This window comes from Oncorhynchus keta, chromosome 8, assembly GCF_023373465.1.
Source record: "Oncorhynchus keta strain PuntledgeMale-10-30-2019 chromosome 8, Oket_V2, whole genome shotgun sequence".
NCBI lineage: Eukaryota > Metazoa > Chordata > Actinopteri > Salmoniformes > Salmonidae > Oncorhynchus > Oncorhynchus keta.
The window spans coordinates 3,734,555-3,754,222 of NC_068428.1; the positions used below are offsets into that span (position 1 = coordinate 3,734,555).

Below are 19,668 nucleotides of genomic sequence, written 5' to 3' on the forward strand. Positions count from 1 at the left end.
GGAGATTCTGTGTGTTTTATAGTTCTGCTAAGTGCCTTCAAAAGCCAGACAGAAGATAGGTTTTTCTTGCACGTCACGGCGACATATAAAACAAGGGTCTCTACATTGTGTTGAAAGCTGCTCTCCTGTGACTGAATGGTTTGAAACGTTAACGTCTTTGCTAAAAGCAACAGGGTCCAATCGTATGGATTCAATATTGTTTTTCACACATGACCAGGTGAAGGGTGGTAACTTTATTCTTTTGTTCATTTCTCCGTCCACACGAGTCATTGTGACACTACGGTATTAATCACATTCAAACAGATTTAAGTGCTCGAGCCCTGTGTGTATGCAACACTACAGTACCCGAGTTCCATTAATCAGAGAAGTCCGCACTGACAAATGAGGCGTCAAGTGTTTGATTATATTCTGCAGATGTGAGAGGTTTGAGCACCAGCTCAAACGTGAGCCCCAGTGGCAGACCCCACAGTCCACCAGACACGGGAAAGCTTCCCAAATGACGCCCTGTTCCTTATATGGTGCACTACTTTTAGCCCTATGGCCCCTGGTCAAAGGGAGTGCACTATAAAGGAAATAGGGTTCCATTTGGGACGCACAAACTGCATCGGGAATGGTTTGCAAATGTGCAAACGGCTTCTCCTTCATCTGGCCTGGCGTCTGTGAGACAATGTGCTGCACTCAAAGTCAGAGCACCTGTGCCAATAGTATCGTCTCTGACCCCAAAAAGGTGAGTCACGCCTGGCTTTTGAGAGGTGGATTACTCAGTAAGTCAGTAACATTATGCATCCATAACACGACGATGATGACACACTCTTTTCCTACCGTGTAGTGCTTACAATGTAGGTCGGCCATAAATCATGAATACTTCAAGGACCAAGGATGCTGTTTAAACAATTGGATGTGAATTCGAGTCGTCCCTTTGATTAGCTTTTTGGTGGACAGGTCCAAGGAGAGGGCACATGATATTGCTTTTATTCTCACTGACCTTGGCTATATCATCAGAGAAAATGGTCACTTGAAACTATTTCTGCAGGAATTCTGTCGAGAAATGTACCAGCATCAAAGAGCAGCATCTTAATCTGCATACCTCTCTAGCAACGGTCCAAGTCAGGGATTCACATCAAAGGCTCATTATTGATAAGAGTGGTGCGAAAACAGCAAGCCCACTCCTCTTCCCTCCCTGCTCATCCCTTTTCAGTAAAGTACCAGAACTGTGCTGATGAAAAATGCCAGAGCTGCATATAGACGTAGTGAACATCCTTAAATATTTTCAGTTGTATCCTCAGGAAAGCGCTTTCAGTCCAAATGTTTGAACTACATCTAATGGAATGGTGCAGTGCACATCCATGTCATCTAACCATCAGACATAACTGGGACACATGGCATCCAGTTGAACAAAAATCATCTATATTTTCCCAGCTTCCAGTTGCCTACGTGGATGTATTTAAGTTCATAGCAACAAGTAGCTTGTGTGATTCAGACCATGCTAAACGTACCCTTAAAACAAAAATGAAATCAACTCCAAAGCAGTTAAGCCAGAGCTGATGAGGTGTTTCCATGTGGTTAATAGGTTCTGACCTGATGATTGTAACAAATACAAAGTTGTGCGCCTGACTTGTGTACTTAGCCATTACGATTTATGTTCGGGGCTCAGGCAAATGATTGAGGAAGGAGGAAAATATCTGATGAGCAAAAGTGGTGCGCAAATTGGTCAGATTAAATTAATTAGTGCCTTCGGAAAGTATTCAGACCCCCTCACTTTTTCCACATTTTGTTACGTTACAGCTGTAATCTAAAATGGATAAAATAAAATAATCTACACACAATACCCCATAATGACAGGTTTTTAGAAATGTTTGCTAAATGATTACAAATAAAAAAACAGAAATACCTTATTTACATAAATATTCAGACCCTTTGCTATGAGACTTGAAATTGAACTCAGGTGTGTCCTGTTTCCATTGATCATCCTTGAGATGTTTCTACAACTTGATAGGAGTCCAATGGTGGTAAATTCAATTGATTGGACATGATTTGAAAAGGCGCACACCTGTCTATATAAGGTCCCTTAGTTGGCAGTGCATGTCAGAGCAAAAACCAAGCCACAAGGTCGAAGGAATTGTCAATAGAGCTTCAAGACAGAATTGTGTCGAGGCACAGATCTGGGGAAGTGTACCAAAACATTTCTGCAGCATTGAAGGTCCCCCAAGAACACAGTGGCCTCCATCATTCTTAAATGGAAGAAGTTTGAAACCACCAAGACTCTTCCCTGAGCTGGCCGCCCGGCCAAACTGAGCAATCGGGAGAGAAGGACCTTGGTCAGGGAGGTGACCAAGAACCTGATGGTCACTCTGACAGAGCTCTCGAGTTCCTCTGTGGAGATGGGAGAACCTTCCAGAAGGAAAACCATCTCTGCAGCACTCCACCAATCAGGCCTTTATGGTAGAGTGGCCAGACGGAAGCCAGTCCTGAGTAAAAGGAACAAAAGACACCTAAAGACTCTCAGACCACGAAAAACAAGATTCTCTGGTCTGACAAAACCAACATTGAACTCTTTGGCCTGAATGCCAAACGTCATGTCTGGAGAAAACCTGGCACCATCATGCCAGGTTGGTGGCAGCATCATGCTGTGGGGATGTTTTTCAGCAGGAGAGACTGGGAGACTAGTCAGGATCGAGGCAAAGATGAACGGAGCAAAGTACAGAGAGATCCTCGATGAAAACCTGCTTCAGAGCGCTCAGGAGCTCAGACTGGGGCAAAGGTTTTACCGTCCAACAGGGCAATGACCCTAAGCACACAGCCAAGACAATGCAGGAGTGGCTTTGGGACAAGTCCCTGAATGTCCTTGAGTGGCCCAGTCCGTGCCTGGTCCTTCTGTAGCTCAGTTGGTAGAGCATGGCGCTTGTAACGCCAGGGTAGTGGGTTCGATCCCCGGGACCACCCATACGTAGAATGTATGCACACATGACTGTAAGTCGCTTTGGATAAAAGCGTCTGCTAAATGGCATATATTATTATATATTATTATATTATATATTATATATTATAACATGATTGAACATCTCTGGAGAGAACTGAAAATAGCTGTGCAGCAACGCTCCCCGTCCAACCTGACAGAGCTTGCAAGGATCTCCAGAGAAGAATGGGAGAAACTCCCCAAATACCAGTGTGCCAAGCTTGTAGCGTCATACCCAAGAAGAATCGAGGCTGTAATTGCTGCCAATGTACTGAGTAAAGGGTCTGAATACTTATGTAAATGTGAAATCAGTTTACTTTATAAAAGAGCAAACATTTCGAAAAACCTTTTTTTTGCCTCATCATTATGGTGTAGTGTGTGTAGGTTGATGAGGGAAAAAAAACTATTTAATCAATTTTAGAATAAAGCTGTAAGGTAACAAAATGTGGAAAAAGTGGAGTCTGAATACTTTCCGAAGGCACTGTAAGTGGCATATAAAAGAAAATGCTCAGAGTAGAATGCTCATTTTCTCTTGACTACACTATACTAAGTTAAGTACCTTTCCAAATTCGTCTTTATCTGTTCCTAGTCCCCTCATTCCTTCCATATTTCAATCTCATGGCAAAGAAGTAGCTCAATTTGCAAAACTTGTCCTCACGTTACAAATTCCTGTCAGACACTTATACTCTGATAATTTGTCAGAAAAAAACATGGATAGAAATGCATAATGGTTTAACAATTTATACATTAACTGGACATTGAATCTTGCTGCCATTTTATCTCTCGCCACTTGACTTTTTCTTTGTTCAAACTAAACCACACCTCTCATGAACTTTGTCTCATGAACTAGTACCAAACAAAATAGTTCTGCCTTCAGGACGTCCAATCAAAATGAGTTGACATCCTGTCCTCATAGGCAGATTTGTCCCAGAACAAAGTAAATGTTATTATAGTTGACTAGATTTGATTGTGGTAGATGTGTTAATACATATCCCTGAAAACAATCCATCTTTAAATCATCTATTTAGCTGGTGTGATATAATGATTGACACGACAGTACATTTTCAGTAGTTTTATTGAAAAATGCCTCTTGTGTTTCAGAAATAAATAAGAAAATAAGGCTGTGGAATTCACAATTTGCAGTTAAAACATGAAGCAGCAATACCATATCCATAGTCTTGCACACAAATTCCAACTGCATTCGATATTAATAAAACAAATGACAACAACTATATTCTGATTAACAAACCATACTAAATATACACCACAGACATGCAATTCCACCTTTTGGTCAAAATCAGCTGTGAGTTGATATAAGAAAACGGATAAATATTTTGTCTAAAGTTACAAAATGGAAGCCATGTTTAACTGCAGTACTGAAGATGAAAACTGTAGGTAGATGGTGAACAAATGGCCATCTTTCAAGTGAGAAAAAAGGCAAAAGTATAAAATAGGAATAAAACAACATTTTGATAAATCAGCCATTTTGGATGAACCGTAAAAGAGGCGTTTTTTTTGTTGGATGCCCCAACACTGTGTGAACAAACATTTGCTTTCCTTTAATACCTTTTGAATGATGGTTTTGTCATGAAGAGTGCATTGTCCAACACTGCAATTCAATAACACTTAATGCAGATATGTTACAAGCAAAATACACAATAGGGAAGACAGCAAGCTTACAGATTTGTCATGTTTTTGCTTCCCCCTCCCCCAACATACGATTTAAGGTACTTCCAAATATAGAGGTATCAAACCCCCTTTTTAGTGGAATGTGCATAGCCCTTAATGACACCATATGTGAACACAGCAACAACAAAAACAAGAAGAACAAAAAAAAGAACATCCTCTTTTTATGAACCCATACTTTTGGATTCCATTCTTGATAGTGACCTCTTTCGACGCTCGTTTTGTGAGTCGTCTTCTTCTTCGGGTATTGGGACTACGTAGGTTTCAGGCTCAGGTGGATATGGGTCTGCTTGGAAATAGTGTTTTATGCCAATTGAACAGGAGTGTAATTTGCAGAGTATGTCAGGCTTAACATGCACAAAAAATGAATTGCTGTGTTAGGTTTTCTATTCAGGCTTGGACATACAGTATACTGGTGAAATGACAATTGAGTGGACGTGGTCATATCCCTCCATATGTTATTTTCAAAAGGCACTGATAGAAAGTAAACAATTCCGTGCCTTTTATATATCTGTGTGATGTTAGTATTACACCATGTTAATACAGTTTGAGTGGTGGGTGGGTTCAATCGTTCAGTGCATTTTCTATGTCTGTGTGATGTTAATAATACAATGTCAATACAGTTTGAGTGGTGGTTGGGTTCAATCGTTCAGTGCATTTTCTATAGCTGTGTGATGTTAGTACAGTTTGAGTGGCGGGTGGGTTTAATCATTGAACAGAATCATCATTGCCATTTGCTGCAACTCATTCATTTATAAAATATCAACACAAAATATCAAAAGATCAAGTAAGAGCTCTTACCACCAGCCTATTCATACATTTTGGAGTTGGGAGGTCATTCCTCATAACATAACAGAGGTAACCAGCTGGTACTGGAATCAATGCATGCTACAGCATAATGAATGACGATTCTCAGAATGCTACTGCCGTGTACATAGGTAGAAAAGCTAAACCTTCAAGGTCACATCGGCGCAAAAGGCACGTGGTTCAATATGGCCCTGAGCAGTCTGCGTGTGTTTATGCTACAGAAACATCCCTTTGTAGGGACGTGGTAGAAAAAGAAGCATTCGTGTTGGCATTCACCAAGCAGCAGGTTACTAGGCAAAAGCATAACTACAGGTGTTAAAAACCACATTGAGTGGATGCGATTTCATCATCATTTACAAGGCATCATTAGTTTATTTACAGATTTCACCTCAAGAGTAACCATGTTAATGTTGTTGTTGAAGTATTTGGTGTTTGTTTGTTTGTTTGTTTGCACATGCTTCTCCACCTGATAGAAGGTCTTTGTCTGCTCGTTCTCTGGCTTCAAGATGCAAACAGGCAACTATGTTGTTGTCATCACCGGTGCTTGTTTGATCTAGTTGCTCTACAATGTTGTTAGTACCGGTCCTCGTTGTTCTTGTCTTTCTCAACATAGCTTGTTAATCTTATCCTTTGGTGGCTTATCCTCAAACAGCTCTAGAGCGCGTGAGCAAGCAGGCCTTTCTCAGGAATTCAAAGTGAAAGCAGCACAGGCGATTTAGAAAGTTTACTATGGTGAACCTGAAATAGGTCAAACGAGGTGTTAGTCTTCAGTTGGTATGGGAATATTTACTTTCTCTCCAAATGTTAACAAATGAACTATCACAATTTATATATAGTAGTTTCTGGAATATATCCATTTTGTCAGCCTATACTGTACTCACTTATGTTACGTAATAACTATGTAGTAACTACACATGCTTTTCACTCATGTTTCATGCTTCGGTGACATGCAGTCATTGAGGATGTCATGCCCATCAACCTTTCCAGTTATGTACCTCTGTATCCTTGTCCATTGTACGGAATGCTGACGCACTGGGAAGAGTCACAGTAGCCAGGAGTGCCAGGTTGGCCCCTAATACCTGTGAACCCTTGGCGCCCAGGAGGACCGCGGGGCCCGGAGGAGCCTGCGGGGCCTGGAGGGCCGGTCCGAGCTTCGCCTGTTGGGCCTGTGGAGAGAGAAATCACAATCGACCAATTAGAAGGCATCGGCATGTCATCACCGTGACATCAGTGGGAGCTATAAGTGTAGTAACTGTTTCTGCCACAACGGTTTGGAAAATATTTTTTATTTTCTTTTTTTACTGAAGAAGGAAAACCCTGGATTAATTCGTTGATCCTTTTTCCCCCTCTGTTTCGTCTAGACGTTTAGAAAAGCTAAGCTTGGAATGTTTCCCTCAGTCTCTCATCCATGGTCCTCTAAGTCCTTTAAACATGTGTTGTTTATGTGACCATGAGAGAAAGACCTCAGTAAATACATCTGATTGGCCCCTGAACAATGACTCACCATCAGCTCTCTTCCCCTGTAATCTGGGCAATACCCTTTCCCTGATTCAAGACCACTTCCCAAGTCTTGACCTTGTAGACCTTGAAGCCCAATGCTGTATAGTTACGCGTGCTGAATTTCAGAGGGAGTGGGTGACTTTAGTGAAGCGTGCTGAATTACAGTGGGAACGCATGTCTGTATTAGCTGTATTGCAACTCTATGGCCACTGGCAAGACAAGCTCATATTATTGTTGGATGACCTGGCAGGCAGTTTGGCTGGAATCTGTTCCTGTAGCTCCATTACAGGGTTCACACTGTCTTGATCTCTGGTTTCAGAACTCAATCTATGATCTCTGTCAGCGCACTGGTCCAGTGTGCCGACAGAGATCGTAGATCAGCGACAGCTTGTAACGACTGTGGTACTGCTCAAGACGTTAGAATGGATGAAGACTAAGGCGAGCACATCATCTGAAATGGACCAACTCTGGTTACTATCCATATCAAGTCTGACGCTGCTAATCTGTTTGGTACATTAAATCTGTGATGTATATAAACCCAGTGGTGTAAACTACTTAAGTAAAAAATGATTTTAAATACTACATTTTTGTTGACATTTTACCTGTGAATAGAAAATGTATTTCAACATCTGTGCGTACGAGCACCTCACACACAAAGACAACGTAAATCCCCTAGAAGGCAGAGTGTTTAACTGGGAAAATGCTGAACGGCAGCGTTGGTCATTTATTAAACACAGCTGCCCCAGCACTGCTTCAGGCAACACCTCTGAGCTTAGCAACGCTTGGTTAAGCAGCCTTTAGTTACAGCTAAGGAGATTTAAACTGGGAGAAATGGTGCAATTCATAGTGACACATCCACCTTAAAATGAGAGATGTGGCCAGAATGACCCCCATTACTGCAGCTAGAGCAAAGTAATGATTGATTTCCCCTGATTCTACCAAAGAATATGACGCCATGCGAATCACTCGGAGAGATTTAAGCTTAATGAATGAGAAGTATTGCCATTAAGACAGATGTGACGCAATGCAGGACAAAAGACAAAAGACTGGATTGTTATGGATCTGGAGCAAAAATGTGAAACTAACCAGGTGGTCCTCTTTGTCCTCGCTGTCCGACTGCTGCTGACCCTCGATCACCCTTCTCTCCTGCAGGGCCTGGGAACCAAATAGAAAATCACTCACAGCCGACAAAGACAAGGACACACACTCAAAGAGTAAACCCTAATGCAACCACTATGAGCGCACAGGAATTGACATTTTCATGAAGTTGCGGGGGGTAGACATTTCCTGAGCCACTGAAAACAGTCTGAGACAGGCCTATGGAAAGACACACAGAAACACAGGCATAACCACTGAGTTGAATGGAATACGTTGTGAAGATGAGACTTTGGAAAAGTCGGTGAAGGCTTCATTCCATTGCTATCGCAGCAATTCTAAGACGGAATTGGTATGTCTATGGAAAGATGTCCTGTCTTCGTTCCAACCGTGACAATACCACACAGCAAGACACTCTAGTTAAGCCTACTGATACTGAACAGCTGGGCTAAGCGTGTCAATTCCTGGAGGCCCATGTGTCTGTTGGTTTGCATTACTTCCTTTCAATTTGTAGTAAGACCTAGACAACCAGGTGAGGGGAACTTCTAAATAATCAATTACCTTAATTGGTCAATCATGTACATGGGAGGAGAGAAAATCCGCAGACATACTGCCGTCCAGGAATTGAGTTTGACACCCTAGAGCTAAACCTATTGATAAACAGCTTTATCAGTTAACATAGGGGAAATCTTGGGTTCCTGACAGTCATGGACATCCTGACGACGTACCTCTCTCTCCTTGCTGGCCAGGTTGTCCTGAACTTCCTGGGAATCCATTCCTGCCTGCCTGTCCAGGCTCTCCACGGGGACCCTGGTTACCGCTGGGCCCAGCGGGTCCGGGGGGACCTGGGTTGTTGCTACTACGGTAACCGCTGGGAATCTGGTTCAGCATGGAATTGACTCTACTCATTTGTCCTGAAAAAAAAACAATGATAAACATAAACACTGAGAAGGCAACAGACATTTTGATTTCTCTCTGGTGAAAGAAGTACTTACAAATGTAGTGCAGGAAAAAAAAGGCCCACTCACCATTTACTATCTGCTCACACACTTGTCTGGCAATGGATCGCATCATATTCTGAGGAGCAAAGTCGCCCTAGAAACAAACAGAGAGGAAGGCTTGGTGATGAATATACATGACTTACTGAGATTTACTGTGGTTCACAACTTGGAGCTAGAACCCTGAAGATGTTACTCACTCTCTCTCCTCTGTCCCCTTTAATACCATTGGCTCCCTGAAATGAAATGAAAGTACAAGGCCGTTACATCTCACTGCATACCGATGTATGACACAAAAACGTTGCCTTTCAGTGGTTTGCATGACATGCAGAACTGTATTATGAGATTTGGTGAGGTGGATGCTTACCGAAACACCTGTGTCACCAGGCTTTCCTGGTTTTCCTGAAACCCCAGGCATTCCAGGAGATCCAGGAGGTCCCTGAATAGTGACAAGACCAAAAATCAACCAATCAAATACATGTATTGCACCGTGCACTTCAAGGAACCACAATGGGAAGTCATCAACTTTGTTGTTATCCCTGTCAAGTTTTAAAATTGTATTTACATTTTTTTTTTAAAGTATGTATTTTTTTTAAACTTGCAAATAAAACAATCAATCAATCCGGTGACACAAACAACGGACAGAACAAACCAGAAATAGTGACGCAAACAAAAGAACCATTCAGATACAGTGACACAAACAAAATAACCACTCAGAATACGCTCAAGAAACTTCTGGTCTGTCTTTACTATAGTTTAGGAGGCTGAGTTTGACCGTTCTTAAATGTCTTTATCTCCCTGACTTTACTTTGTCTGAGCATACCATTGGGCCTGTTGGACCTCTGGATCCAGCCTGTCCTTCCTTTCCTTGGGGTCCCTGCATTCACAACACACAGACAATAGAGTTAAACAAGTTGAGCTGATGGGATGAAGTTCATTTGACAGACGACATTGCATGATCATTAGACAAAGGCCCATTGATTTTACTTACCCTCGGTCCAGCAGGTCCGATTGGGCCGATGGTCCCAGCTATCCCAGGTGGACCCTGGGGGAAAAGGCGGAAACACAACCCACGTGAGAGCTGGACTTTCTTCATTTCTTTCTCACAGCTCACATTAACACAGGACACCTACCTTTGGACCAACCAACTCAAACCAGTTTATTTAACCACCAGTTTCCTGTGTGTCAAACAGCACATTTCCCATTTATTTCAAATTTCCTTTTGTATTGTCAAATCCTCTCTGGCCTTTGATGCTTCGCATAAAATGTACAGGGAACATAATATATTCCAGATCCGTTTTATTGGCCATTATAAATCAGGACTGCATACTCCGCAAGTCGTTAAATCCATTTTGCTATATCATCTGTTCTATCATGTTCACCTGCAAACACTAGCCACAATCTATTTAATCGATGGGTTCACCAAGGCTTTTATCTTGGAATTGATCATTATTTTACACTTGGGTAATTCATTCTCCAGTGTCTTGTGGCATCAACAAACCGGCATGAATTCTAAACTGAGGTAAAACAAAAATGTAGGGATGGGGAAGGCTTTGTTCCCAATTGACTCCTCTGCATAGAAGTACTCTGAGTTTACTGGTAGACACACAGGGGGCTTCTCCTTGTAAATCAGTAAATAAAAGGGGCAGGCTTTTTCTAGAAATACAAAGATGCCATTTCATGTATGAGGACTGGAGGGGGCTATTTGTTTATGGCATTGTGAGTTTCATGGAAACCATCTCAGAGGATCTCTAAAATGCAGACGTTTGACGACACATGGAAGTGCATTGTTGCTCTGTAAAACGTCACAGGCGAGGCCTGGAAATCATTGATGGGCTCGCATAATGTCGTCAATATTGATGAAGTAGAAGAGCCAGCTATGTTATGTGAGCAGAGTAATGCTCGTTTACCATTATGTTCTGTGTAGCGATGCCATCTATCATAGAGGTTTGGTATGTTAAAAAAAAAGACGGGTGCTCATGAAACTGGATTTTCCATTATTCTATGATCACCTCATCTGCTTTGTATGGACCACAGTACAACTGACACAAAGAGGAAGGCCTAATGTGCACAGCCTAACCCGAAGCCCCTGGTTAAGAAGCGTTGTATATCAAGGTGATTTGTTTTCCACTCAGTTATTCTTAACTTCAAGAAAGAGTCAATACAAATTTGGGAATCTCAACCTGCCTCTTTGTGAGTTCTCCTCATATGAAATATTGTCTGTGGCTTGCCACATGAAGAGAGGCCAGAGAAGCAGAATATCTGTACCCTGTGAATTATCCCCGATTTACTGTTCTAAACCACAGCCAGGCCGGTGAGCCAAAGCAGCACTCACTTTCTGTCCAGGTAGCCCAGAATCACCAGCTTCTCCCTTCGGTCCTTGGCGGCCCTGAAACAGAGGAGGGAGAAACACATTCACACTCAGTGGATAACAACATAATACTTCCTCCAAACTCAACACTCACTAACCTTCAGGTGACAGATCTAAGAAAATGTGTTGTGCCAATCTGTCTTTAGCCCAAGATAAACACGCTGTGATGAAAGTTCTGTGCGAGATGTGTGGAAGTGTATTGGTGACGTCTGAACAGTCTAATGGCAAATTCCTTTTTTTGTTGTGAAGAAGTGGATAAACATTCGTCTTGAGTTCGGGTGCTTTTCAGCGAAGGAAATCCCAGTGGTGATTAATGTAGCATTGAGCTGCATTGAGATGCATTGAGATTAGGCTGGTTTAACATATCCCTAGACATGAAAAAATGCAGGCTCAACAGGCCTCTGCCACAATTACTCTGCAGCTTGTGATTTCCTTACATAATGATTCCTATTCGGTGTGTGGCGGCATCGTGGGATTTTACGTGTAACTGCTGGAAACGAGCCGTGCGCAGCAGCAACGCCCGTGGCTGGGGAGAGGGGAGGGTATGTGGCGTGTGGAATGTGTGAGTGTGGAGTGTTCAGTGTAAGAGTGAGACTCACAGCTTCTCCTGGAATAGACAGCCCGCTAGATCCTTGAGGGCCAGGCAGACCCATAGGTCCTGGCAATCCTGTATCTCCACGCGGTCCAATTGGACCCTATCAGAGAAACAAAGACAAGAGAGATAAGTATCAATTAGAGCTGGAAAGAATGTTGCTATTGAGTTCTCCAGACTGAAAATAGCAGTGCAGTCAAATATGCTACTGTTGCAATCTCTGGAAGAAGGCACCAGAAACCGTGGAATGCCTACACTGTCAAACCAAGCCACCCTGAAATTTCCAGAAGACTGACATACTCCTAATAAGTGAATTCAGATGTGTTCCTTCCTCTTCAAAGCCATGAAACTGTAAACAGTTCTCAGTTTTCATCAAGAGCAGAAAAAGCTTTAAGGAGTCTCCAATATCCCACATTCTCCAAACTGTGTCAAATGCCTTGACCACTTTATGACTTGCCTGCCGTCGGTTATAGCCCTGCAGTCCTAAAGAGGGAATCTGAGAGGTGAGGTTAGTGAGGTACTTACAGCCGGGCCAGTCTCTCCTCTTTCACCCCGGGGACCTTTGCTACCGGGTGCGCCCTGGTGAAGAAAGATCATTTGTCAAGTTAGCACTGGGTGTCCAGAAGCTCAGACCCATACTCATGATGGATACTCCCTCCCTGGGGGCTTCATAATCATCACTGTAGTTTCCTTCTGGCTTGCCCTTTTAAAATGAAATACCAGCCAACTTGTTGTTGTGCATTGTACAGTCTTTCCTACATAATGAATGCATGTATGTCAGAGGCAACAGTACAGTACAGAAATCAAAATGTGTCAAAAAGATACTTTTCGATCGGCAGATCAATGAGTTCACTAGAAACCCTGGCCTGCAGCATAGAGATGGAAGGAAAACAAGTCCTAAATGCCACCCTATTCCCTATGTAGTGCCTTATGGGCCCTGATCAGAAGTAGTGCACTAAATAGGGAACAGAGTGCTATTTGGAGACAAATAGAGACTGTAGTGGGTGTATCTGGTGCTTACCACTGCCCCCTGTGTTCCCTGGGGTCCTGTGCTTTCCGAGGTACATGTGCAGGCGTTGGGGAGGGACGGGCACTTGGACTCTTCTCTCTGATAACAGGGGAGGGAACAGACAAAGAGAAGTGTTGAGCTGCGATAACTAGAAGGAGTTGGGCTAAAACACAGACCCATTACTGACTGTAAGTCTCTCCAGATAAAAGTGTCTGCTAAATGACCGAAATGTAATGTAAATGTAAGCAGAGGAAGGGTCAGGAGGTTACAGGATAAATGTTATTACGTTTGTACCAGCAGTACGGTATATCTCAAGGAAGACAAACTGATGAAGTACATGCTCACTAGATAAGAGCAATATTTTATAGAACAACTCTAATCAGGCAGATGTGTTGGCATGCAACCCTATTCAGCCTGAGTTTCCAGGAAGTCCATTGTTGTAAGCCCTACCCACAAGACATGAAACACATTAAAACACATTCTGGGTGTCCAACCGACAGTGATTGTGATTTGTTGAAACAGAGGCGTGTTCTTGGATCTCTCTGGCGGAACAAAAGCGAGAAAGTCCAGATCAAACAGGGGCATTGTCTTTGACAGTTTGGTATTGTTTTCTGCTGGATGTACGCATTGTCGAAGGCCGTTCGAAGTTGTGATGCCTTTACAGTCGACAGACGTTGCTTCTCCGCCTACCGGACGGGCTCTGGGACAGCGTAACTGCTAATCAGCAACACTCTCTCCTTGACAAAAGGTGTTTGAAGCTGCAGCTGGGCCATTTAAACCCAGTCATGGTTCTTTAACAGTCAGGACAGGAGACCATAATTATAGAATGGCCAACTAGGATTATCAAATGAATGTGCCTCACAAACATCCATTGAGAGTCTTCCAAGAGTTTGAATAATTTAAGAAGAAAACAAAAAAAACGGAGATTTCCTGTTCTAACTGATGAACGTTCTTTTTCTGCTGCCAAAATGTGCTCTGTAGTGAGGCACTTTTTCATTCAGCTTCGACTTTGACATATTAGAGAGAACAACTGCCTGGGGGTGGTTAGTCAAGTGCTAATCATGCCATACGTAGCTGCTCGCCATTCACATTTCCATAGGTTGAGTGAAATATACGAAGCTTTCTGTCCTTTTGGAATCAGATTTGTAGGGACGCCGTTTCACTTTTACTGCATCTGTTATACAAGTTATCAGGACAGCATTAGAATCCAAGACACGGCTCAGAAAATACAGGCTTGTTTTTCCATTGTTCCTCTTCACGTGTTCAGGATGAGGTAAGCATGTTCTAAAGCAGAGATGTTCGATGGATATGCGTCTGATGGCTGCCGTGTTAAAAGGTGAGACAAGCAAGATGCATTGTCTAATACGCACATGTTCACACGCATGCACAAACACACACACACACATACACACACACACAACTGGACTTGATCTCAGTCATGGACACTCATGCCAGGCCGAAGGTACACACACACAGGTGTCAAAAGGACTATGGATTTGGGTCAGTGAAGATGCTTACAGACTGCTCAAGAGCTTTTTTTTGCAGCCTGTTAAGTTGTCCCACCTCTCCCCTCCAGGGAGGTGTAGGGTGAAGTTGTCCCTAGTTACTGATCGGCATTTTTCCCCACTGATGGTTAAGGTTAGGATTGGGGGGAGAGGAAGCTGATCCTAGATCTGTACCTTGGGGAAATTTCAGCGGAGGTCCACTGAGGCTCCTCTTACTCACCATAGACGGAAGGTCACAGCATCTGTCTCTGCTCGTCCAGCCCAGGGTGCACACTATATCGAACATCTGGAGCTGGAACTGTGGAACAGGGGGGAAGAAGGAAACTTTACATACTTCCTCCGCATCCCAAAATATAAAATAAGAAAACAAGGAGAACGTGGAGACAGAGAGCCCGCAGAGCATCAGATAAGGATAACAGGCACATTCCACTTGGGATGCACTATGTTGGAGGGAGTGAGCTTCAAGGCTTCCTCCTGTCATAACAGCACTCAGATACACAGGAGCACTAAAACCGTCATGCTAGTAGGCTTGTAGGTCCATATCCTTTGATGTTGTATGACAGTTCACTTACAGTTGCAGATTCACCCTTGGAGCCAATGGACTTGGACATTTTGCCCAGAACTTGATAGCCATCCGTGGACGTGTTTCCAGCTTCCTTAATCTCCTTGTCCGCCACCTCTTGGCAGTCGAGGTTCAGCTTGACATTGGTGGGGGAAACAAGGATGTGGAGCTGCAGACAGAAAAGATTGAGAGTTGTTGCATTCTTCGTCCAGGACATACTTTCGTCTAGGAACGTCTGCTGTCTATCCTAAAACTCTGCAAATCATTGGGTTATCTGGGGTTGGCAACAGAGCACAGAGAGACACAGGGTGTATTTGGATGTGTTATTTCCTCTCCTTGATATGTTGTGCCTTGAATCTCTCCAAAAGAGATAGGCCAGAGTACAATAACAAGAACAGCACACAAACATGATTTCAATGTGTTCCGATGATGTAGAGTATCCTAAAAGTGCACACAGGGTAAGATACGCTCAGGATAAGATAATCACCAAAATTCCATCGATGTCATCTCCATTCACTGTTAAATACATAACATTAGTCATATAGCATGTCATATCATCAGTAAGATTGAGCGAGTGTGGTAGAATACAGTAGGCAATGCCGGATCAGCTGTTTTGCTTGCCTACTGATTTACAGAGCACCGCCATCCAATCATCTGTCTCATTTACTTTGCGGTGAATGGGTTTAAAGTGATGTGGTGCACACCAAGGATGAGTCTTTCCACCACTGTGTTTCACAGAGTCAATGTACACACTGCGTTGCTAGTCCTGACTCAGATCGACCTCACCACATTTTCTGATGATGTTGTTTTGTGGCGCGGCATAAGAAGTGCTCCCTTTTCCTATATTGCCAAGCTTTGAGAGGCTAGCTGCTGTTCTGGGGAGTTCAGCTGTAGCCCAGTAACCACATTCTTACTGAGCATGCAAAATGATACTGTACAGTACCGAGCCATTGGAGTCAGCCCCAGAGGTTTGACAACCACACACTGTTTAATTCATTGTGGTCGACAAATGTACAGCTATGTTTAGCCGACCACGAGCAGAGGAAACTCGTATCTCAGGATTCTTCTCGGAGAGCATGCAGACAGACAGCGGAGCACGCTCCGTAATTTATGGAAACTGTGAGTCTATTTTGGACAGCAAGAGGGTAAATAAGGCAACGGTACTGTGAGAAAGAAACTCGGCTCAAGGAAATGACATCATCATCAGCGCTCTAGCGTGAAGAAGAAATGCAGCACCTCTAGGAATGCTCTACACAGCCTCAGACTGTCTCCGGTTTAAGACCTTGGGCTGAGCCATTCAGAAACAGCAATACAACAAATCTCTCATTGTAGCCCATCAACAATCAGACACACAAAACCTTCAACTCTAAGAAAAGGGATACTAAAATGCTATCGTAACCTCAAAAAATGTTGTGTGCAGCAGGCAGGACCGTAAAGATGGCATTCCCGGTGAGCTCACTGATGTGACATCCAAGTTACAGACGTCGGAGTTTCCCTTGACCTCTGGTCAGTGACTGGGACAGATTATACAGCTCCTCCCAGACCTTCTACCATCATATGACCATATCCTCTCTCTCTCTCTCTCTCTGACATGACCATCGCCTAACATGTATTAGCCTTTTCATTCACAAGTCTTGGGTGTTCTCTATCCATTTGGTCTACATATGGTTTGCGTTTTGCTCACTGACTCAAGCTTCCATGAAATCCATATGCCTTTACAATATGCATTAGGTTGTTATTGTATTATCCAAACACAAGACAGTGGTTTTTGATAACGAATTAAATGTTTGATACTTTCAGCATGATGAAAAGCAGAGTCCATACTGTCAGGGTATGTCAACACTCATTTATCATCTTTGTGGATATTTAAACGAACTCCAAATGGCTATTAATCTTGGTTTAAGAAACTGCTTTAGAGTTTGATTCCTGAGGGTCTGCTAAACCTACTATATGCTTACCGTAATCTTAGTTGAAAGAAAGGGTTACTGGCAAGAGAACAAAGTATTCAAACTGTCATCAGAAACAGGCAAATAGAGATGGTTTATACCAGGGGTTTTCAAACTGGGTTACAGACTGTCTGCATATTGCACCAAATGGGTACTGAACGGGGTCCGCAATTTTTATTTTTTTGCTAGCTGCAACATAACACCATGGATAACATTTTTATTTCTCTGCATCCAATATAAAGGAAGTTAGAGGTAGTTTCTAGCTAGCTTTAGCGCAATGACTGGAAGTCTACAGGAACAGTTAGCATGCTGGCTGTTCCTGTTCATCCGACTCTGGGGAAGTAGATAAAAGGCTTCAATGCCAAAATTTCGAACTACCCCTTTAATATGGAATCAAATTACATAATCTTTTCTGTATAGAAAATTATTAGGCTTATTTCCTGCAATTCTACACATTTTGTCATGGAGTGCAAAGAAAATGTTGCTATTTTAAAGCAAATTTTCTTGCATGTGTATTCATGATATATTTGAGTGACTAAAAATTACAAAAATATCTATGGGCTAACAAAACTAAATAAAAAAACTATTTCTAGATCTGGACACTTCTGACAAATTATAAATAGCTCTCTAAGGTATGTAATGACTAACATGACAAGAGGAACTGATGATGTCCTACCCAATTTGGAAATTGCCCCTTGTGCATTCTACTACTACAACTTTCAAGAGTAAGTTTAATACAGAATCGGGGACCTGTCCTCGTGCTCACCTCATTAGCATGAGGTTGTAAGAAACCAAAAAAAAGCCCAGGACATAGACATATCTAACTGCACTGTCCAATTTACAGTAGCTATTACAGTGAAATAATACCATGCTATTGTTTGAGGAGAATGCACAATTATGAACTTGAAAATGTATGAATAAACCAATTAGGCACATTTGGGCAGTCTTGATACAACATTTTAAATAGATATGCAGTAGTTCATTGGATCAGTCTAAAACTTTTCATATACACTGCTGCCATCTAGTGGCCAAAGTCTAAATTGCGCCTGGGCGAGAATGATTCATTATGGCATTTCTCTTGCATTTCAAAGATGGTACAAAAAAATAAGTGTTTCCTTTCAGATGGTATCAAGAATATGCATATCCTTGCTTCAGGTCCTGAGCTACAGACAGTTAGATTTTGGGTATGTCATTTTAGGTGACAATTGAAAAAAAAGGGCTGATCCTTAAGAGGATTTATTAAAGCTGCCCCCACTGCCGACCCATAAAATATATTAAACTATGTATATATTTTTAGAATACCGTCTTTGAAAACTAACAATCAAATGAAGGCTAGACAGTCAGGGAGAGATAAAAATAACTGCATTCAGGTCATATGGCTATTGATTTTGTTCTAATGTTTGAGGATTTCTTATTGTGTGAATTTCAGTACAATTTTCTCTAAACTGCCAAGATACCTTTATCTATCTAGCTAATAGACTATGTTTGAGTTTACACTTCCTCTTCCAATGAACTGTGGGGAGGTCAAAATAATGAAACTGTCTACCAAATCTGTTCATTCTAAAATGTTGATTACTTTTATTTGCCATTATCATTCACCTGATAATAAGACACAATGTGATTGGATTTTTTACTAAGATATGATGGGGGTTCCTGGGTTGCCGGTTTGCCTGGGCAGGGGTCCCTGGGTAAGAAAAGTTTGAAAACAAGTGGCTTATACAACAGTAGCAGTGAGGGTTTTTTTACTGACTGATATAATGGAATTGTATTTTGACCCAATATACACACAGGAGGCTCCCAATTCCTTCAGTGGAGCACATCTGTTAAACCTATTTTAGGGAATTTTGTATCATCGGCGGTAAGTAAGACCTTTCAAACGCTGAATTAGCAATTTCCTGACTGCTTAGGTCGAGGTAAATCAGCCTTGCGGTGAAGCAGTGCAACCCGGCTGTTTAAAAGCCCATAGCCCTCCTCACCACACAACACTATCCTAAACCTGCCAGAGTTGGCTAAGAAAACAAACCAGGACATCAATCAAATAAGGGAGTGAGAGTCTGGGTTCAAGCTAGCCCATCTAAATTGTGTTTGTTTATGCTGCATATTCTGGCAGCAGGGCGAGAAGAGTGGGTTCTATAAGTCACCAGTTCTGTAACTGACACGGTCATCTACTTCTTAAAAATACATTATGCATCCTGCAAAGGAAAGTTTCAACCGCTACACTGACTGAGGGAAATTACAAGTGAAAAGCGCTTTACCCTACTCAATCCCTACTCATTACTGTCTGTCTGTGAGTCTGTCACTGTAAGAAGTGTGGTTGAGGTCCTGTCCCCAAGTGAGAGCTGGACATTTCCTAGCTTGGTTTCCAAATGGCACCCTATTCCTTACACTTTATTTACATTTTTTTTATTTAACTAGGCAAGTCAGTAAAGAACAAATTCTTAGAGCACTACTTTTGAGCCCAGCTGGACAACACTGGGAGAGATAGTGAATACATAACCATGCTGGAAGACTGGGACAGATAGTGCATACATAACCATGCTGGAAGACTGGGACAGATACAGCATACATAACCATGCTGGAAGACTGGGACAGATACAGCATACATAACCATGCTGGAAGACTGGGACAGATACAGCATACA

General features: G+C 42.4%; 1 protein-coding gene across 16 annotated transcripts in view; it reads right to left on the minus strand.

The window, feature by feature from the left end:
- Positions 1-4,013: 4,013 nt before the first annotated feature.
- The window catches only part of LOC118386573 (collagen alpha-1(XII) chain-like), a 93,794-nt gene continuing 78,139 nt past the window's right edge, over positions 4,014-19,668 (minus strand). For 13 of the 16 annotated variants that reach the window (XM_052523374.1, XM_052523381.1, XM_052523382.1 and 10 more), the window contains 15 exons: positions 15,092-15,250; positions 14,740-14,817; positions 13,027-13,113; positions 12,531-12,584; positions 12,013-12,108; positions 11,378-11,431; positions 10,034-10,087; positions 9,866-9,919; positions 9,410-9,481; positions 9,243-9,278; positions 9,073-9,139; positions 8,773-8,958; positions 8,036-8,104; positions 6,445-6,615; positions 4,014-4,928 (listed from right to left, as the gene is read on the minus strand). In XM_052523374.1, the coding sequence (XP_052379334.1) occupies positions 4,807-4,928; positions 6,445-6,615; positions 8,036-8,104; positions 8,773-8,958; positions 9,073-9,139; positions 9,243-9,278; positions 9,410-9,481; positions 9,866-9,919; positions 10,034-10,087; positions 11,378-11,431; positions 12,013-12,108; positions 12,531-12,584; positions 13,027-13,113; positions 14,740-14,817; positions 15,092-15,250 (1,359 nt within the window). In that variant the 3' untranslated portion in view covers positions 4,014-4,806. Of the gene's footprint in view, positions 6,188-6,436; positions 6,616-8,035; positions 8,105-8,772; positions 8,959-9,072; positions 9,140-9,242; positions 9,279-9,409; positions 9,482-9,865; positions 9,920-10,033; positions 10,088-11,377; positions 11,432-12,012; positions 12,109-12,530; positions 12,585-13,026; positions 13,114-14,739; positions 14,818-15,091; positions 15,251-19,668 lie in introns of those variants that run through there. The other 3 variants (XM_052523376.1, XM_052523388.1, XM_052523375.1) reach the window with 2 other exon arrangements.